Here is a 15,599-nt window from a genome sequence, read left to right as displayed (position 1 = left end):
CTTAAAATATTTAGTGATCATACTTGCCCTCACATTTCAAAATCTTCAGATGTTTCTGAAACTGCTTGATACGCAGTAAAGCTGCTGGATACAATTTTCCACATTTGCCATATCTTTTATTCCTTTATGATGTATAAGATCCTAAATAATATATCCATTATTTATGTGAGAGGAAGTTTTAATGTTGGTACTTAAAGATGTTACATTGCCTAGGCCGTGATATTTTATTTTATGAAATATTCAGAAAAACAAATGGGTTATACTATACTTATTTTATTAATTTGTATGAGGTTATAATTTGATAACTGTTTTGTTTTACCCAGAAGTAGATTTTGTAGAAATCTGGGAATTAAAAAATCCAAAAGGTTTCCAAGGATTCATTTTCAAATTTCCTTTTATCCATCGATGGCTGCAGGGCAGTATCTTCTGCTCTGCATACCTTTTAATCTTGAAGTTTAGAAAATTGTTGTCTTTTTGTTCTCCCTCTTCTATTTTTTTTGTAAGTCCCACTCTTTTCAAGGAAGCCAGAAGTGTGACAGGAAGGTGTGATTTTTAATTTACACCAGAGTCTCGCAAATAATGACTTTTCACACCCTGCTCTTGCTGCTTAGCCTAGGGGAGGAGTGTTGAGGCTACTGTCGTAGCAAATTAAATCCACTGCAGTAATTTGGGGTGACATTTGTCTACATTTAACCCTGTTCTCAATTTTGCAACTTGGTGTTTGTGAATACTTATGAGAATGTGTCTTATTACTTTGAAGTGTCCTTGTTTTTTAGAAAATTTTTTTTTTTAGGAAATGATTTTTGAAGTCTGTTTTTTCAAATTGTCAATAATGAAAGGTAAACAGGTTCTCCCTTTCCACCATTCTAACTGTTGGAAATTGTGACATTCAAACACACAAAAGTGAAAAATACAATAATATTTATTTTGAGAACTTCTAGCAATAAAATTTAAATATATGATTTAATAAGTGTTTTTAGCTTTATGATTCCATTTCTCTAAGAGTAGCTTTTCCCTCTGTCTTTATGGGAGAGTTAGTATCTTACTGTACAAGTAAATCTATATAATTTAGTTTGAAAGATGAAATTAAAAGTAATGTTACAAAGATTTAAATGTTTTAAGTTTTTTCAGTTTCCCCCCAGTCCACTGAAACTCATTTGGATTGAATTGTAAAACACAGGGATGAGCTACCTAAGGGAAATTAGAAAAATTATTATAATTGGCATATTGTTTTAAGCTTTCTAAGTGGTAGAGACGAATAGGGCCATACAAACATAAGTGCATAGTTAAAGAATATATCTTGCAAATATATACTGTAAGGAACGGCACCAAGAAACGGAGGAGAGCTTAAACATGCTTTATTTGGGAATGCTCCCGGGCGAGGTTCACTGGTCCGAGAGAAAGGCGCCAGAGAAGTCGCGCCCGGGCGAGGGTTTGGGCAGAATTTATAGGGGAAGAAGGGAAAGGGTGTGGTGAATCCGGGAGGGCGCAGGGTTTTCCTTATTTGGTGGTCTCTTCGGGTATCCTGGGGGACCGTTGGTCCCGCCCCTCGAAAGGCGGCAAGGTTGGGCCGGGTGGAAAGTCCCCAGGTGAGTTCCTGGACCTGGGTGGTCCGGAAAGTCTCCAGGTCAGTTTCTGGAACTGGGTGGTCCGGAAAGTTTCGGTCTGATACAACCTGTGAGTCTGATTGCGTTCCCCTGCCTCGGACCAGTTGGCCTTACATCCCGACATCTTTGGTATAATGGGGCGGCGTTCTGATCTCTGGCTACTTCTTGCTGAATGGGGGCGTCGAAAGGGGAGTCGGGCGACCAGAGGTCCGAGGCTTAAGGAGACCAGTGGGGGGGTTCTGTAGGAAGCAAGGTGTAAGGGCCGAGGAGCATTATGGTTTGTGGCCACCCGAGAGACTTCCTCCATGTGCCTGCGAAGAAACCTAAGAAAACAGGGAGCAAGCATGCTACGAAGAGGGTGCAGTCCGGGTTTGAAAGAGAGATGTCAAAGAGTCCCTCTCTCGGCGGGCGGAGGGCCTCTAAGACTTGGCGGCAGGAGTGGGAAAGGGAGGTCCCGGTATCGGAGATAGGCAAGAGGGAGGCCGGGTTTAGGCGGGGGAAGAGGTCGAGGGAGATAGCAGAGTTTTCAGTGAACAGTAGGTGGAACTCCTGGATGCGGGAGGGGCCCAGGAGGGAGAGAGACTTGTGGCCTGGAAGGTCGACCAGCCGGTGGGAGGAAAACACGGTCAGTGGGTGGGCCAGAGTCAGTTGAGTGTTGGTCAGTTCGGCTGCCGCTGCTAGGGCCCAAAGGCATGGTTGCCATCCCCGAATGGCTGGGTCTAGCTGTTTGGAGAGGTAAGCCACGGGGCGGTAGGAAGGCCCTACAGGCTGGGCAAGGAGTCCAGTGGCTATTCCGGCCCGTTCATCCACGAAAAGGTGAAAAGGTCGGTTTGGGTTGGGCAGAGAAAGGGAGGAGAAGATATCAGTGTTACGGAGGGTGAGAAAGGCCTGTCAAACGGCGGAAGGAGAGGTGAGAGGTCCTTTAGGTGGATGAGGATGGGGGAATGGTGTGTTGCTATTATGGGCTTAGAAGTACCCCAGACTTGGGGATTGATTGGGTTCGGTGTTGACTGGAAGAGCGGGATAGGAGGGGGAGTGTTCTAGAGACAGGCCGAAAAGAGGAAGCAGGAGTTGGGAGGAGGGGACCTTAGAGTCAAGTCTATCCAGCTGGAGGGAGGCCCCTAAGTGGAAAAGGACATCTTGGCCTAGCAAGGGAACTGGGCAGGATGGTATGACTAAGAAGAAATGAGTAAAAGGGAGTCCTTTGATATGACATGGGAGTGGACCAGTCTGGAGTGGGAAGGATGGTTTGCCATCAATACCCATGACTGAGATCTGGGAAGGAGAAACTGGCCCGGAATAGGTAGGCAGGACCGAATAGGTAGCCCCCGTGTCCACCAGAAATGAGACGGACTTACCCGCTACCCGTAGCGTTACCCTGGGCTCGGCGAGGGCGATGGGGGTCTTCGAGTCCGGACGCCGTCAGTCGTCAGCCAATCCCAGCAGTTCGGGTGGTAATGCCGTTGGGTCGGCCTGCCCCCAGCGTGGAGACGCTGAGGGAGGGCCAGTCGTAGGGCAGTCACTCTTCCAGTGGCCCGTTAGCCCGCAGCTGGGACAGGGCTTAGAAGGAGGTTGGGGATTGGGACATTGGCTAGCCCAGTGGCCTTCTTTTCCGCATTTGAAGCAGGGCCCTGGCGGGGTTGCCTTTTGCGGATCCCGCGGATGCTGTGATCCATGGGAGATGTACGGCCTTAGGGCGGCTACAAGAGCTTGGGTTTGGAGGGCCACCTTCTGGTGCATCCGAGCCTGTCGGCTGGATTCTGCCAAATCCTCACGGCCATTGTAGACTTTAAAGGCCATCTTTACCAGATCTCGAATAGGGGTTTGAGGGCCGTCTTCTGCCCCTTTTAATTTCTTTCGGATGTCCGGGGCTGATTGGGTGATAAAATGGGTGGCTAGGACTGCTGCCCCCGCCGGGGTGTCGGGATCCAGCCGGGTGTAAAGAGTTAAGGCCTCTGTAAGGCGATTGAGAAAGATAGCTGGATTTTCGTTAGGTTCTTGGGTTATCTCTTTTAGTTTTTCAAATTTGACTACCTTATGAGCGGCAGCCTGCATGCCAGCCAGGAGGCATTGGATCATGAGGTCGCGTTTACGACGGCCATCTTGATAAGTCCAGCCTGGATCGGTGCCAGGTACGGCAGTCGCTCCGACAGACATGGAGTTGTCGGTAAGGTGAACCTGATCTGCATGGTTTCGGGCAGCAGTTTGAATTCTTTCCCTCTCGTCAGGGGTCAGAGTAGAAGATAGAATCACAAAGATATCGTGCCAGGTTAGATCGTAAGTTTGAGAGAGGTAGCGAAATTCTTTGATGTAGCGGGAAGAGTCGGCAGAAAAGGAGCCTAATCGCTTTTCTATTTCAGAGAGATCTTGGAGGGAAAAGGGAACATGAACTCTAACTAATCCTTCCGCTCCTGCTACCTCCCTCGGAGGGCAGAGGAGATTTGGATTTTGGGAGTCGTGAGAGCGTGTATGTGCACTAATTGGAGAAGCAAGGGATGTGGGAGAAGAAACCGTTGAGGGAGGCGGGGGAGCGGTGGGAGGGGCTGGAGCGGGTTCGGGAGGAGGAGTGACCGCTTCAGTGTAGGGTGGAGGTTGGAGAGGAGCTCTGGAGGGGGGAGAGGCGAGAGATTCGGGTGGGTCGGCTAGTGGAGAGGGGTAATCGTCAAAGGAAACTAGGGGCTTGGATGTAGGAGATGTCTGTTTGGCAAGAAGGATCTGGGAAGTGGAACAATTGACGCAGAGGGAAGGGCGGGAGCGTAAATGCCAGAAGGCCTGGACATAGGGGACCTCGAACCATTTGCCCGTCCTGCGGCAGTAATTATCTAGATCACGGAGGATGTTAAAATCGAAAGTCCCTTCAGGAGGCCATTTGGATTGATTGTCTAGAGGATATCGTGGCCAGGCCTCAGTGGAATAGAATATGAGCCGTCGGCGACGGAGATCTTGGGAGAAACCGAGAGCTGTAAAATTGGCTAGGAGACACCGCAGGGGCGTCTTAGGATTTGGTTTCGATTGTGAGGTTCCCATGACCCCCAGTCTGTCTCTGAGTGAATGGAGAGCGAGAGAGGCGTCCCTGGTCTCAGTCTCGAATTCACGGCAGGTCGGAGGGCGGTCAGGCGCTTGGGACGTCTCCACAATCACCCGAGGCCCGGCGGGTCGGAGAGCGGTCAGGCAATTGGGACGTCTCCACAGTTGCCCGAGGCCCTGAGAGAGGACGGAGGAGTCCCTGACGCGGCCGCGATTAGGGCCAGGGAGTCCGGTGGGCAGGGATTCTGGGGGTCGGAGGGAACAAGGGAGGGGGACTTACCCCGTTTTCTGCCGGATCGGGTGGATGAGTAGAGGTTCCCTGGTTGTCTCCTGGGGGAGGGGAGGAGCGGCCCGCGTGGTAACCCGCGGGGCTTGGTACCCTTCCCGGGTTTCGGCACCAAGTGTAAGGAACGGCACCAAGAAACGGAGGAGAGCTTAAACAAGCTTTGTTTGGGAGCGCTCCCGGGCGAGGTTCACTGGTCCGAGAGAAAGGGGCCAGAGAAGTCGCGCCCGGGCGAGGGTTTGGGCAGAATTTACAGGGGAAGAAGGGAAAGGGGTGTGGTGAATCCGGGAGGGCGCAGGTTATTCCTTATTTGGCGGTCTCTTCGGGTATCGTGGCAATATCCGGTGCCGGTTGCATCAGTCTTGGGACCGTTAGTCCCGCCCCTCGAAAGGCGGGAAGGCTGGGCCGGGGGAAAGTCCCCAGGTCAGTTCCTGGACCTGGGTGGTCCGGAAAGTCTCCAGGTCAGTTTCTGGAACTGGGTGGTCCGGAAAGTTTCGATCTGATGCAACCTGTGAGTCTGATTGCGTTCCCCTGCCTCGGGCCAGTTGGCCTTACATATACTAGTTGCTTTGTATACTTCTAGTAGCTTTGTATACTACTTTCACTTACAGTTATTGACATACTGAATTTTCTTCACTTTTTTTTTTTTTTTTTTTTGCGTTGTGCGGGCCTCTCACAGTTGTGGCCTCTCCCATTGAGGAGCACAGGCTCCGGACGCGCAGGCTCTGGACGCGCAGGCTCAGCGCATCCAGATGTGGGATCCTCCCGGACCGGGGCTCGAACCCGTGTCCCCTGCATCGGCAGGCGGACTCCCAACCACTGCGCCACCAGGGAAGCCCTGTCTTCACATTTTGAATCTACCGACTAATGGTTTTAATCAACTTGTTAGTTTGTACTAGTTACTTTACCAATCATAATGGTGTTCAATAAAGTTCTAGAACTGAATAGAATATGTAAGAATATTATTGAAAGGAAGGAGAGAAACAGATTCTCCTGAGAATTTGGCTCCTACTTCCTAAGCTTGTTAAAGCAAAGCAATCAGAAGCAACTGCAAGCTGTCTCTCCTCCGTGGGGAGCAGCAAGGGGTTAACCAGTCTTGGTTTACTAAGTGTCTGTCAGGCTTTTATCTGATCCTTCCTCCCTTCCTCCCCTGCCCACCCCTTTTGTAAATGTCAACAACTTCCTGATGAGCCTGGTAGAGATGAATTTCACACCTTCCTTTTCTTTGTGAAGAAACTTGGGTGTTAATGGTACAGGATTGGGTACCATTGTATGACTCTGTGGCTGTCTGTGAGTAAAGCTGAGGGATGCCTGTGGAAAAAAAGTAGGAGAAGGTGAAGACATTTGAGAAATGAGACGAGGAAATAGGTTCAAATTGGTCTCATCTTTAAAAAGAGTGTTTGTTTTATTAGCAACTTTTAAATGTGTATTGGGAAAAGAATAATTTTAAAGAAGCTTAGTATTGAGAGTCTCAAAGAGTCTGGCAAAGAAAGGGCTGAGATTAGAGAACTGATTGGTAAAAATAAAGAAATAGAACAACAGTCAGAAAGAAAAACTGAAGACTCCTGTTTTTATTCTACAGGTGTATTTACAGGCTACAGCAATGGAAACTTGGTCAGTTGATCAGGTCTGCAGTTGGTTGGTGGAGAAAAACTTAGGAGAGCTAGTTCATAGGTTTCAAGGCGAGTTGTTTACACTTTCAAAAATGTTAATTGAGCAGCCTAGATATTGAGTGTCCTGTGTTATTGATTTTTTTTTTTCTAATGCATATGAACATTGATGCGGAGTTGCTGCAGTGGGAAACTCATTTCTCTACTGACTGTAGCAGAGTTTGCATTTGATCTGGTATCCACGAGAGAATCTAGTATTTCAAAAAGATCTCAAATAAGATAAATCTTGAGTAACTTAAAATCATATTTGATATATGCATTTGAGACTGCTTTTGTCTTTAAATATGCAGCTTGTGCATTTTTTTGTGCAGTTTTGCGTAGTGTTGGATTTACAAGTATGGAATGTTACCTGGTAGGTACCATGAAGAATACTTTTCCGAAAATATTTTTTCCTTATCAAAACAGTGTCTGTTAGAACGAATCGGGAGAGGGGAGGCATTAATGTGGAAGTAATGTGGAAGTAAAAAGTTTTTATTGTGACTCTAGGTTGTGGTACTTTCTTAGGAGCAAACATGTATTTGGAATTATGCAATATTAGTGTTCTATTTTTGTCAAAAACACAGATAATTTTATAACTGCAAAGCACAAGTTTAGATGCATCTTTTAATACCGGAGATAATTCTGCCTGCACAGAGTGCTGTGTTTTATAGTGCTTTACCCAGCAGACAGGTAGAGACATTTTTTTTTCTTTTTCCCAGAGGAAGAAGTAAGTGGGGCCGCTCTTCTAGTGCTTAATGATCGGATGGTTCAGCAACTAGTAAAGAAAATTGGGCACCAGGCTGTTCTAATGGATTTAATTAAAAAATATAAGCAGAAGAGTCAAGAACTGAAGTCCCCTGGAGAAACAGCCCCGGTCACGCAAGCAGAAGCACCGCCAGAGTAAGTGTTCAGGAATGGCTTTATTTTTGCTGTGTTTTCCTGATGATGGCTGTAGCGTGACATCTGGGGTTTAAACCTCTTTGAAAATTGTGGCCATTTGCAGATTGTGTGTGCAGTGTAACTTTTTGCAAAGTTTTATGAGTCAAGATACTTTTATTTTTAAATGCACCAGTTTTTTAAACACTCCGTTTGTTAAGGAAGACCTGTAAGCCCAGAGTTCCTACATAGAAAGCTCTATAACAAGCAGTTAAACTGTACATATAACACCAGCAGAAATGAACTCCTGCAGCTTAGGTCTTAAAACTAGTGTTTGAGAAAGGCATCTTTTTCTGCTCCTTTGCTTTTCCCAAAGCTATTTGTGTATTTATTTATTTGCCAAGGATTCCTTATAGTAACTAATTTATATTCTCCTCTAGAGGCCTTCATAATATAATTTGCTAAAGACTCTTGCTGCGATGGATTTTTTAATTTCTCAAGAGTATTCTTGGAGTACTGAATGCTATGATAGCATCCCACAAAACTCATGTAGAAAAATTTGTGATGGCTTTGAGGTTTAGTGATGTTTCTGTTTGTTTTTTATCACTGACTTCTGCAATAAAAAGGAATAATAACAGGAATTATAAAATTAAAAATTGCACTTTGCAATTCTATGCCCCAGGATCATCTCCGGCATTCTGTTTTGGTTTTTCCGTATTTGAGACTTTTTGCAAGGTTTCTAAGTTTAAATAATTACTGCAGACCAATTATTAATTTTTAAAGTAAGATTATGATGTTTGGTGAAATTCATTCTAAGTTTTTACTTTAAGTTTTTCAGGTTTTATCTGTCAAACTATATATTCTGTCTTGCTCTTTTATAAGCAATACAATGTTAGAGTGACCCGGCTTAAGTAATTTGACTTCTAGAATATTTGGATATTTGGGACAAGGAGGGGAATGGGTAGACTTGAAGGAATGGTCCACAGTTGGTCTGGAGGTTCTACCACTTGATTTATTTGGAGGATTTCTTCTAAACATTGTTTTGACATATCTATGTAAAAGATACGTGACTTTTGTTGAAGTGCACATTGTATGCTTTTACTCCTTTCCAGCAAAGGGAGGGTGTAAACCTCAAATAGAGCTCAAAGTAATTTCCCAGCATTCTTGGATGAGTTGGACTTTTGAGCTGGAAGTTCTCCTCAGTTGACTGGAATCTTGATATTGCCTTAGGCAGAGCTTGGAAGAAAACAGACACCCTGTTTCCACTGCAAATCAGTTTATAATGTTCTCTAGTAAATGAGAACTAACTGGACTGCCAGGAAACCCGGGCATCATTCCTGGTTCCACCACTGACTTGGATTGATTATGTTAAATGTTGACACTCCTGTTGCTTCATCTGTAGGTTGTGAAAAGTAATACAGTACTTAACTCCCTGTTAATTCACACTGATTTTAGGAGTATCACAGTCTTTGAGAAAACCTCTCCTCCTTCTCCCAGACCAAAACAGTCTTTTGCTAAATATTAAGCTTTGTTAACCTGGTTAAGAAAGCCATTTTCAAATGTAACCAAGACTTGGAACACTGGTTTTCCAGGGACCGAGTGGGGGCTTTTCACCCAGTAAATAGTTGACTCTAAGGTTTGTGTTGTCTTGCATTCAAATTAAATTATTCTGGTGCAAAATCACAATTGCAGGTGGGTTTATAGGTTATAGTTTGTTAAAATGTTTATTGGCTATATTTGCTTATTGTCAAATATATAGTCACTTGACAAATATATTGTCCTATGGGAATCATGATAATAGAAAAAGGTATGAGAATATGCTATTTATTTAATATGCTACTTAATTAAACCCTTTTAGGAAGTGCTTAATAAAGGTAGGAAACTTGGCATAGTAAAAAGAACCCTGAAGCTAGGTATTAAAACACTTGATTTTAAATCCCTGTTCTGATATTAGCTACTCATCTAAACTTGGAGATTTGCTTGACTTTTCTTAGTTTTAACTGTAAAATGAAGTGAGTAGAATAAATGATGCTTAAGACTCCTCCTTCTAAATGGTTTATAAAATGGCACTCTAGATCAGAGACTGCAGATGGGTTTCAACTTGCATGTAAATTTCATTTACTGGCTAATGGCTGCCTGGTATGTTATTTTGAAAAAAACTTTACAGGCCACATCTGGACAGGATATTTGGCATCCTATTCAGACTTAGGCAGATGATAGGAATATGTAATAGGTAGGAGTATCTGCAGTTGCTTTTTGGTGTCGTTCTTGTTGAAGCTGGTAGAAAAATCACTGGACAGGAAGTTGGAAAGTTGGAAGTTGGAAAACTGAGCTCAACTGGTGCTGCTACTGAGTAGCTTGCAGTGGTGAGCAAGTTGTTTTCCTTTCAGGGCTTTAGTCGTATCACTTAGAAAATGAGGGTGTTAGTGAAGTGTGGTTCAAAGATCATGAAATTTTACAGATAATAAAAGGTCCCCCAAAATGACAGGGAACAGAGAAAGGATCTGACATAGAGTTCATTTTTTGCTCTTTTTTTTTTTGCCAAATAAGAATATTAACCAATAAAAGTACATTCTGTCATCACTGTTATTTCATAAAGGAAAGGATTATCGTAACACCATTTATAAATGTGACGGATTGGTGAAAACAGCACTGTGAACTGGCATTGTCTCTCTCCTGGCATGTATGAACTGAGTGAGATGACCTCAGAGGATTTCTCTTTCAGTTCTCTTAGTCAGGACTCTAAAGTGGAGCTTAAAAGTGGACACACACACACACACAAAAGTGGACACAGATCATAGTGTTTCTACGGGCTGACTCCTACTCTCTGTGACAGCAGTAGTTGTGACCCCTGTTGAATAGCCCCTGACCCACCTTTTCTTTCTTGGTGACAGGGATGAACAGTCCTCCAGTCCAACCAGTCGTGGGGAGCAGATGCCATCTTTCTATCCAGTTGAAAACCATAATAATGATCTGATTGACCAAAGAGTACTGAAACAGAGGTGGGATTGACAACTTCTAAACATTTGAAATCCAAATGATAATATTTGCCTATATTTTTACGAGGTTTCGTGTGTTTAAATGTATTTCTGAGTGGAAGCTATTTGTTTTTCTGGAAGGGATTTTTGTAAATGAAGTGATGAAGATATTTGGTAAGAGATGAAGGTTAAACTTTTTGATCTTCACATTGAAAAAGTAAAGTTTTGAGATGATATCATGCATCTTTCAATTACACGTTGTTAAGGAAAAAGATGATTTCTCTGCCCTACACTGTCCGGAGTGATTGGCAGTAGCCACAAAGATGGAATTTATTCAGTAAATAGTGTCCTATAGAATATGCCTTTTGTGGAGTCTGTTTCGGATTTGAGTTTTGTAGTTGGTGTCTTAACTCGACGGCTCCTGATGGAAGCACTGCTTTGGTAAACATTTCCTCATATTCCTACACTGGGATTTTGGGCTGTAGTATTTCAATATACGGGCTATGCTGGAACAGAGGAAAACTATAGACCTAGAGAATCAGACCCAGTAGAGGTTTCCTACTTTGTCTGTAGCGCTCAGACAAAGTTCTGAGGGGGACTGTGGGTAAGATATGGTCCGAGAGTCATGGTGGCCTATACAGCATTTTCCAGCCACCTGGCCTGTGCAGTTCACGCATCACTCGTGATACGTATTGTTTGCAGCAGCTGATGAGCAAGTGCTTTTTGTTAAATGTACTGTCACTGAAAGGAGAGATGTCAGCTGGCGTAGAAGAATAGTCAGGCAACAGTCAAGCCAGGGTGTGGTCCTTTATAGTTTATCATTTCGTTTAGCCCACACAGAAGTCCTGCAAGGTGGGCATAATTCTCTTTTATGTGAATGAGTTAAACTGAGATTTAGAGAAGTCAAGGGGCCTCTAGCTAGGTTTCCCAAATGGGCTGTTCTCACCTCAGCACAGAATCTACCGCCATCGGTGTGGGAGCTCAGGGGACCAAAGGCAGCAGCAGCCCCAGCCCCTGGCTGCCTGCCCCCAGAGGCCCCGTGAGTGCAGGAAACACCGCACCTTGATCAGGAGCTCTTGCAAATGGGCTTCAGCTCTGGGCGTCCTCTCTGTTCTCTTTCTCTCTCCACCACCTTCAACCTCGCACTCTCACCCCCGGGCTCAAAGTCTCCAGCTGCCCAAGATGTCCCAGTGTTAGGGTCCATCTTCCTCCGTGCCGTTGGTTCCCATTTGGGGTGGTGAGCAAGGAGGTAGAGGGGGATGTCCTACGTGGTCTTCCTGGTCTGAACTATGGTTCAGAAGACGTAAATACATTTCAGTGGTGGCTTCATTCACCTCCTTTCTACTCATGGGTGCTTGTTGGTCCCGAGTGCTGTCTTTGATGTGGATCCAGGTGTGCAGAGTCAGCCACGCGTCCTCAGCGACCCCTTCAGGAAGCTGCCCAAAGCAGCCGGGCCTTCTCTGACTGTCCTGCAGAGACAGGAGGGGTGATGATTCGTCCCAGTGGTCCAGCCCTAACACCGCTGTGAATCAGTATCCAAACAGCAAAACAGGAATCATGAACACAGTGCATGCCTCATGGTGCTTCTGTGAGGACCATTACCTAAAAACAGATAATACCTGCTCGGTGCTAAGCACAGTGGAAGCACCTGGAAAGCACTCAGTGTACCGCCATCTACACAGCACTCCTCCAGGCAGTAATCCCACTTGCCTGAGGACTTCTTTCCTCTCCCTGCTGCTGCCTGTGGGAAATGAGGATGCCACCTTCTACAAGTTCTCTAGGTCGTTTCTCTTCCTCAGCCCTCTGATGGTGTTCCGTTCTCATACGGTCCTGCGATGCTGGCCAGGCAGGGTTATTATTCCCCTTTTTTTTCACGAGGCTGATCAAAGACACAGCCTGTGCTTCAGGGTATTTCTCATTCTTTATAGTGTCTGGCGTGGAAAAAAACAGAATTGAGTTAGAAATGGAGAGAAGTAAGAGGGTTTGGAAACCAGAGCCAATACTCTGGGATCTTTCTTCTAATCCTAAAGTCTCTCCTAATCTATATGACCACCTTCTAGCCATCACTATCCACAAGCACCGCAGAGTTAAACATGTCCAGAAATGAGCTCATGTCCCTCGCCTTAGCATATATATATATAGGCGTAAGAAATACAAATGTATGCAAACCCAGTGCCCTGGGTACAGAAGCACTGGGGCGAGAAAGCCGGGGGTGAAGCTGTCCCGCCTCTCATGGATCCACACGATGGCTGTCTCCGTCTCCCTTCCTCATCTGCTTCAGTCCCTTGCTTCTTCCTGTGAGGATGGGTTATCCTACTACTCATGGCTGCTCTGCCCCGTTCAGACTGGCTGGCCATAGCACTGCCTCCAGAGGAAGTTCTCCCTGAAAACAGCGCAGGTCGTTCCAGCCAACAGACTCAGCCTTTCAGTGTTGCTTAGTTCAGCATCTGGGGAAGAGGACCTGAGGGGTCTGTTGTGGATCAGATGTCCCCTCCTGGGCAATCAGCTATGTGTGGACAGATGAGGACAAGGCAGGGGAACCTGTTTTAAATATTTTCACTGCGATCCTGCCCTTTGTCCAGGGCTATGGAATGGAGCGGGACAGAAGATTCTCTCCCTTCCCAAGTCCTGTCTCACACAGTGGCTCCATCATCCAGCCGTGTGAGTTAAAAATCACTGGAGTCGAGCTTCCCTGGTGGCGCAGTGGTTGAGAGTCCGCCTGCCGATGCAGGGGACACGGGTTCGTGCCCCGGTCCGGGAAGATCCCACGTGTCGCAGAGCGGCTGGGCCCGTGAGCCATGTGGCCGCTGAGCCTGCGCGTCCGGAGCCTGTGCTCCGCAACGGGAGAGGCCACAACAGTGAGAGGCCCGCGTACCACCAAAAAAAAAAAAAAAAAAAAAAATCACTGGAGCCTCCCTTGATCCCCTCGTCCTGCCCTTCTGCCTAGGGTGCTATTCATTCAACAGGTGTTGATTAAGAGCCTATTGCATGGCTCCTGGGTCAGGCTGTGTTGTTCCCTTCCCTTCCCTACCTGCTCATTTTTGAAGACTCTGCACAAAATCCCTCTTTTGGAAGGAAGCCCCTCCATTGATATTCCAGGTCAGGCAAGGAGCCCTTCTATCCTCTACGTTTCTCTTGCTTCCCTTGTAAAACTAGATAATGGAACTGATCACTTTAAAGTTTGTATTCCTTCCTTAGAAGCACCTCCTGGGCAAAGACCATACCCTTTTGTCCTTGTAAACACAGCATTTGGCATAGTTCCTGACACACAGGGGCTAAATAGGAGTTTTTAATTGAAATGAGGATGCATGTTCCAGTGAAAGACTGAATGTATCTTCATGGGACAGGATAAATATTTGAATAGCATCAATTTCTTTTTAGACCTTTCTGATACAATTCCTGCTGAATATGCTAATTTTTTAAACAGAATTAAACTCCAGGAGTTTATGCGCCACTCACACATAACAGGCTAGAAAGCTGATGGTTGGCTACTGCTTGCGCGAGGTAGGGAGGGATGGTGGACCAAGTGCCAGCTTTGGGGTCTCACACAGCTGGGTGGGAATCCCGACTCTTCACTCTTCTCCAGGTGGTCTCTGAACAGTGTGTGATGGGGACACCCACCTGCTCGTGAGATGACAATTAAAGTACCTGGCAGCTGTTATCACACCTTACAAGGTGGCCGTCATCATTCTTGTGATATTTTTTCCCAAGTTCCCTAAAATGAACATGTGTTTTCCATCCAGATTATTTGCAGACAAGAAGTCAAAGAAGGCTCTAGAGGCAGGACATTCACGTGACTTTGGCCCTTGAAAAGATGTGTGTGTCCCAGTGGATGAATTCCAAGTCCCAAGGAAACACTAGGGTGCTGTGACCTAGTGCCGTTTTCTTTGGTGATAGGTGATCCCGTGCTCTTTACTGAATCGCTTAAATGCCCTTTCTTGATGGAAGGCTTATAAGGTCCCATCCTCAGCATGTGTTGGCAATCCTTTAGAAGGACTTTCTTTCCATGCTATGCTTCATTTTTCCTCTACACTATTTGAAACTGTTTGCTCCCCTTTTAGTACCTAGTAAGGCATGAAATCAGATCAATGTAGAGGTAGAGGTTTCCTAAATGTCACTTTAAAAACACTGGGCTTGAACTTTAAATACATGCATGCAGAGATTTTGCTTCAGCCTTTGGGTGTAATTATAAATAAGTCACAGTTTCCCTCCTATTTAAAAATTATTTTAACGATGATTTTTTTCTGGGTCTGGCTACTGCTGTAAGATGCTGTGGAGTGATTTTACCCGCCCGCCTATGCTCAGGAGGGAGAATGTCAGTGGGTCCGCATTTAATGTATTGTTTGTAGTCACTGCCACACACACAGCTCAGATACCACGTCTTATCCAGCACGTGGTAACAAAGGGAGGTTCAGTGAATTGCACCAAAGACAACACAGGTGATAAATTGTCACATTTAGATGCTGAATCCCAGGTCAGTGAAACAACAAGGATCCCTCAGAGTGAAGTGCAGGATCCCACATCTCCTACCCCACAGGTGTATAGAACACCCCACACCTAAGGGTTGTGTGTTTGGAAGTGTTATATTGTAACTCTAGTCCTTGATTGGAGATTCCCAGTGTACATTAACATAGTAAATGCTATGAGGAGTCCTACAGTAAGAAAACCCCTTTCACTGTGTCTGGCCCAGAATTCTTTATTTGTGTAACAACTGTTAGCATTACAGGAAACACCTTAGGAAATACTGACTTAAAGCTGTCTTACTTAAGTCAGGATTCATTCATTCATTCCATAGTAGATACTGCATTCTTACTCTGTGCCAGGCAGTGGTAGACACAGAGGGTACAGGGGTGAGCAGAGCAGACCAAGCCTCCCAGCTCACAGAGTTCACGTTCACGTTCTAATGGTGGGGGGAATAACAAATACATATGATATTGCATTGTAAATATGTTTAAGTGCTATGAAGGCCGATAATGCCAAGAAAAAAGGGGGGGATAGAGAGTGATCAGTGTGTGTTTGTGCATATGTGTGTGTTAGCTACAGGAGGGTTCTATTTCAGATGGGGTTTTCAGTTAAGTCCTTCAACTTTGACTAAGTAATGCTTGAGCAGAGACTCAAATGAAATGAGCTAGAACCGAAATTTCCTTCAGTGGAAGATATCTGTGGACCCAGCCAAACA

General features: G+C 45.4%; 1 protein-coding gene across 1 annotated transcript in view; it reads left to right on the top strand.

The window, feature by feature from the left end:
• Positions 1–6,520: 6,520 nt before the first annotated feature.
• Positions 6,521–15,599, top strand: part of SAMD3 (sterile alpha motif domain containing 3) — a 46,552-nt gene continuing 37,473 nt past the window's right edge. Inside the window, 3 exon segments of the mRNA XM_070043461.1 lie at positions 6,521–6,599; positions 7,286–7,466; positions 10,337–10,444. Of these exon segments, the coding sequence (XP_069899562.1) occupies positions 6,521–6,599; positions 7,286–7,466; positions 10,337–10,444 (368 nt within the window).

Source organism: Globicephala melas, chromosome 14 (genome assembly GCF_963455315.2).
Source record: "Globicephala melas chromosome 14, mGloMel1.2, whole genome shotgun sequence".
NCBI classification, from domain to species: Eukaryota; Metazoa; Chordata; class Mammalia; order Artiodactyla; family Delphinidae; genus Globicephala; species Globicephala melas.
The sequence above is the reverse complement of the archived record's forward strand: the minus strand, read 5'-3'. Positions and strand labels throughout refer to the sequence as shown.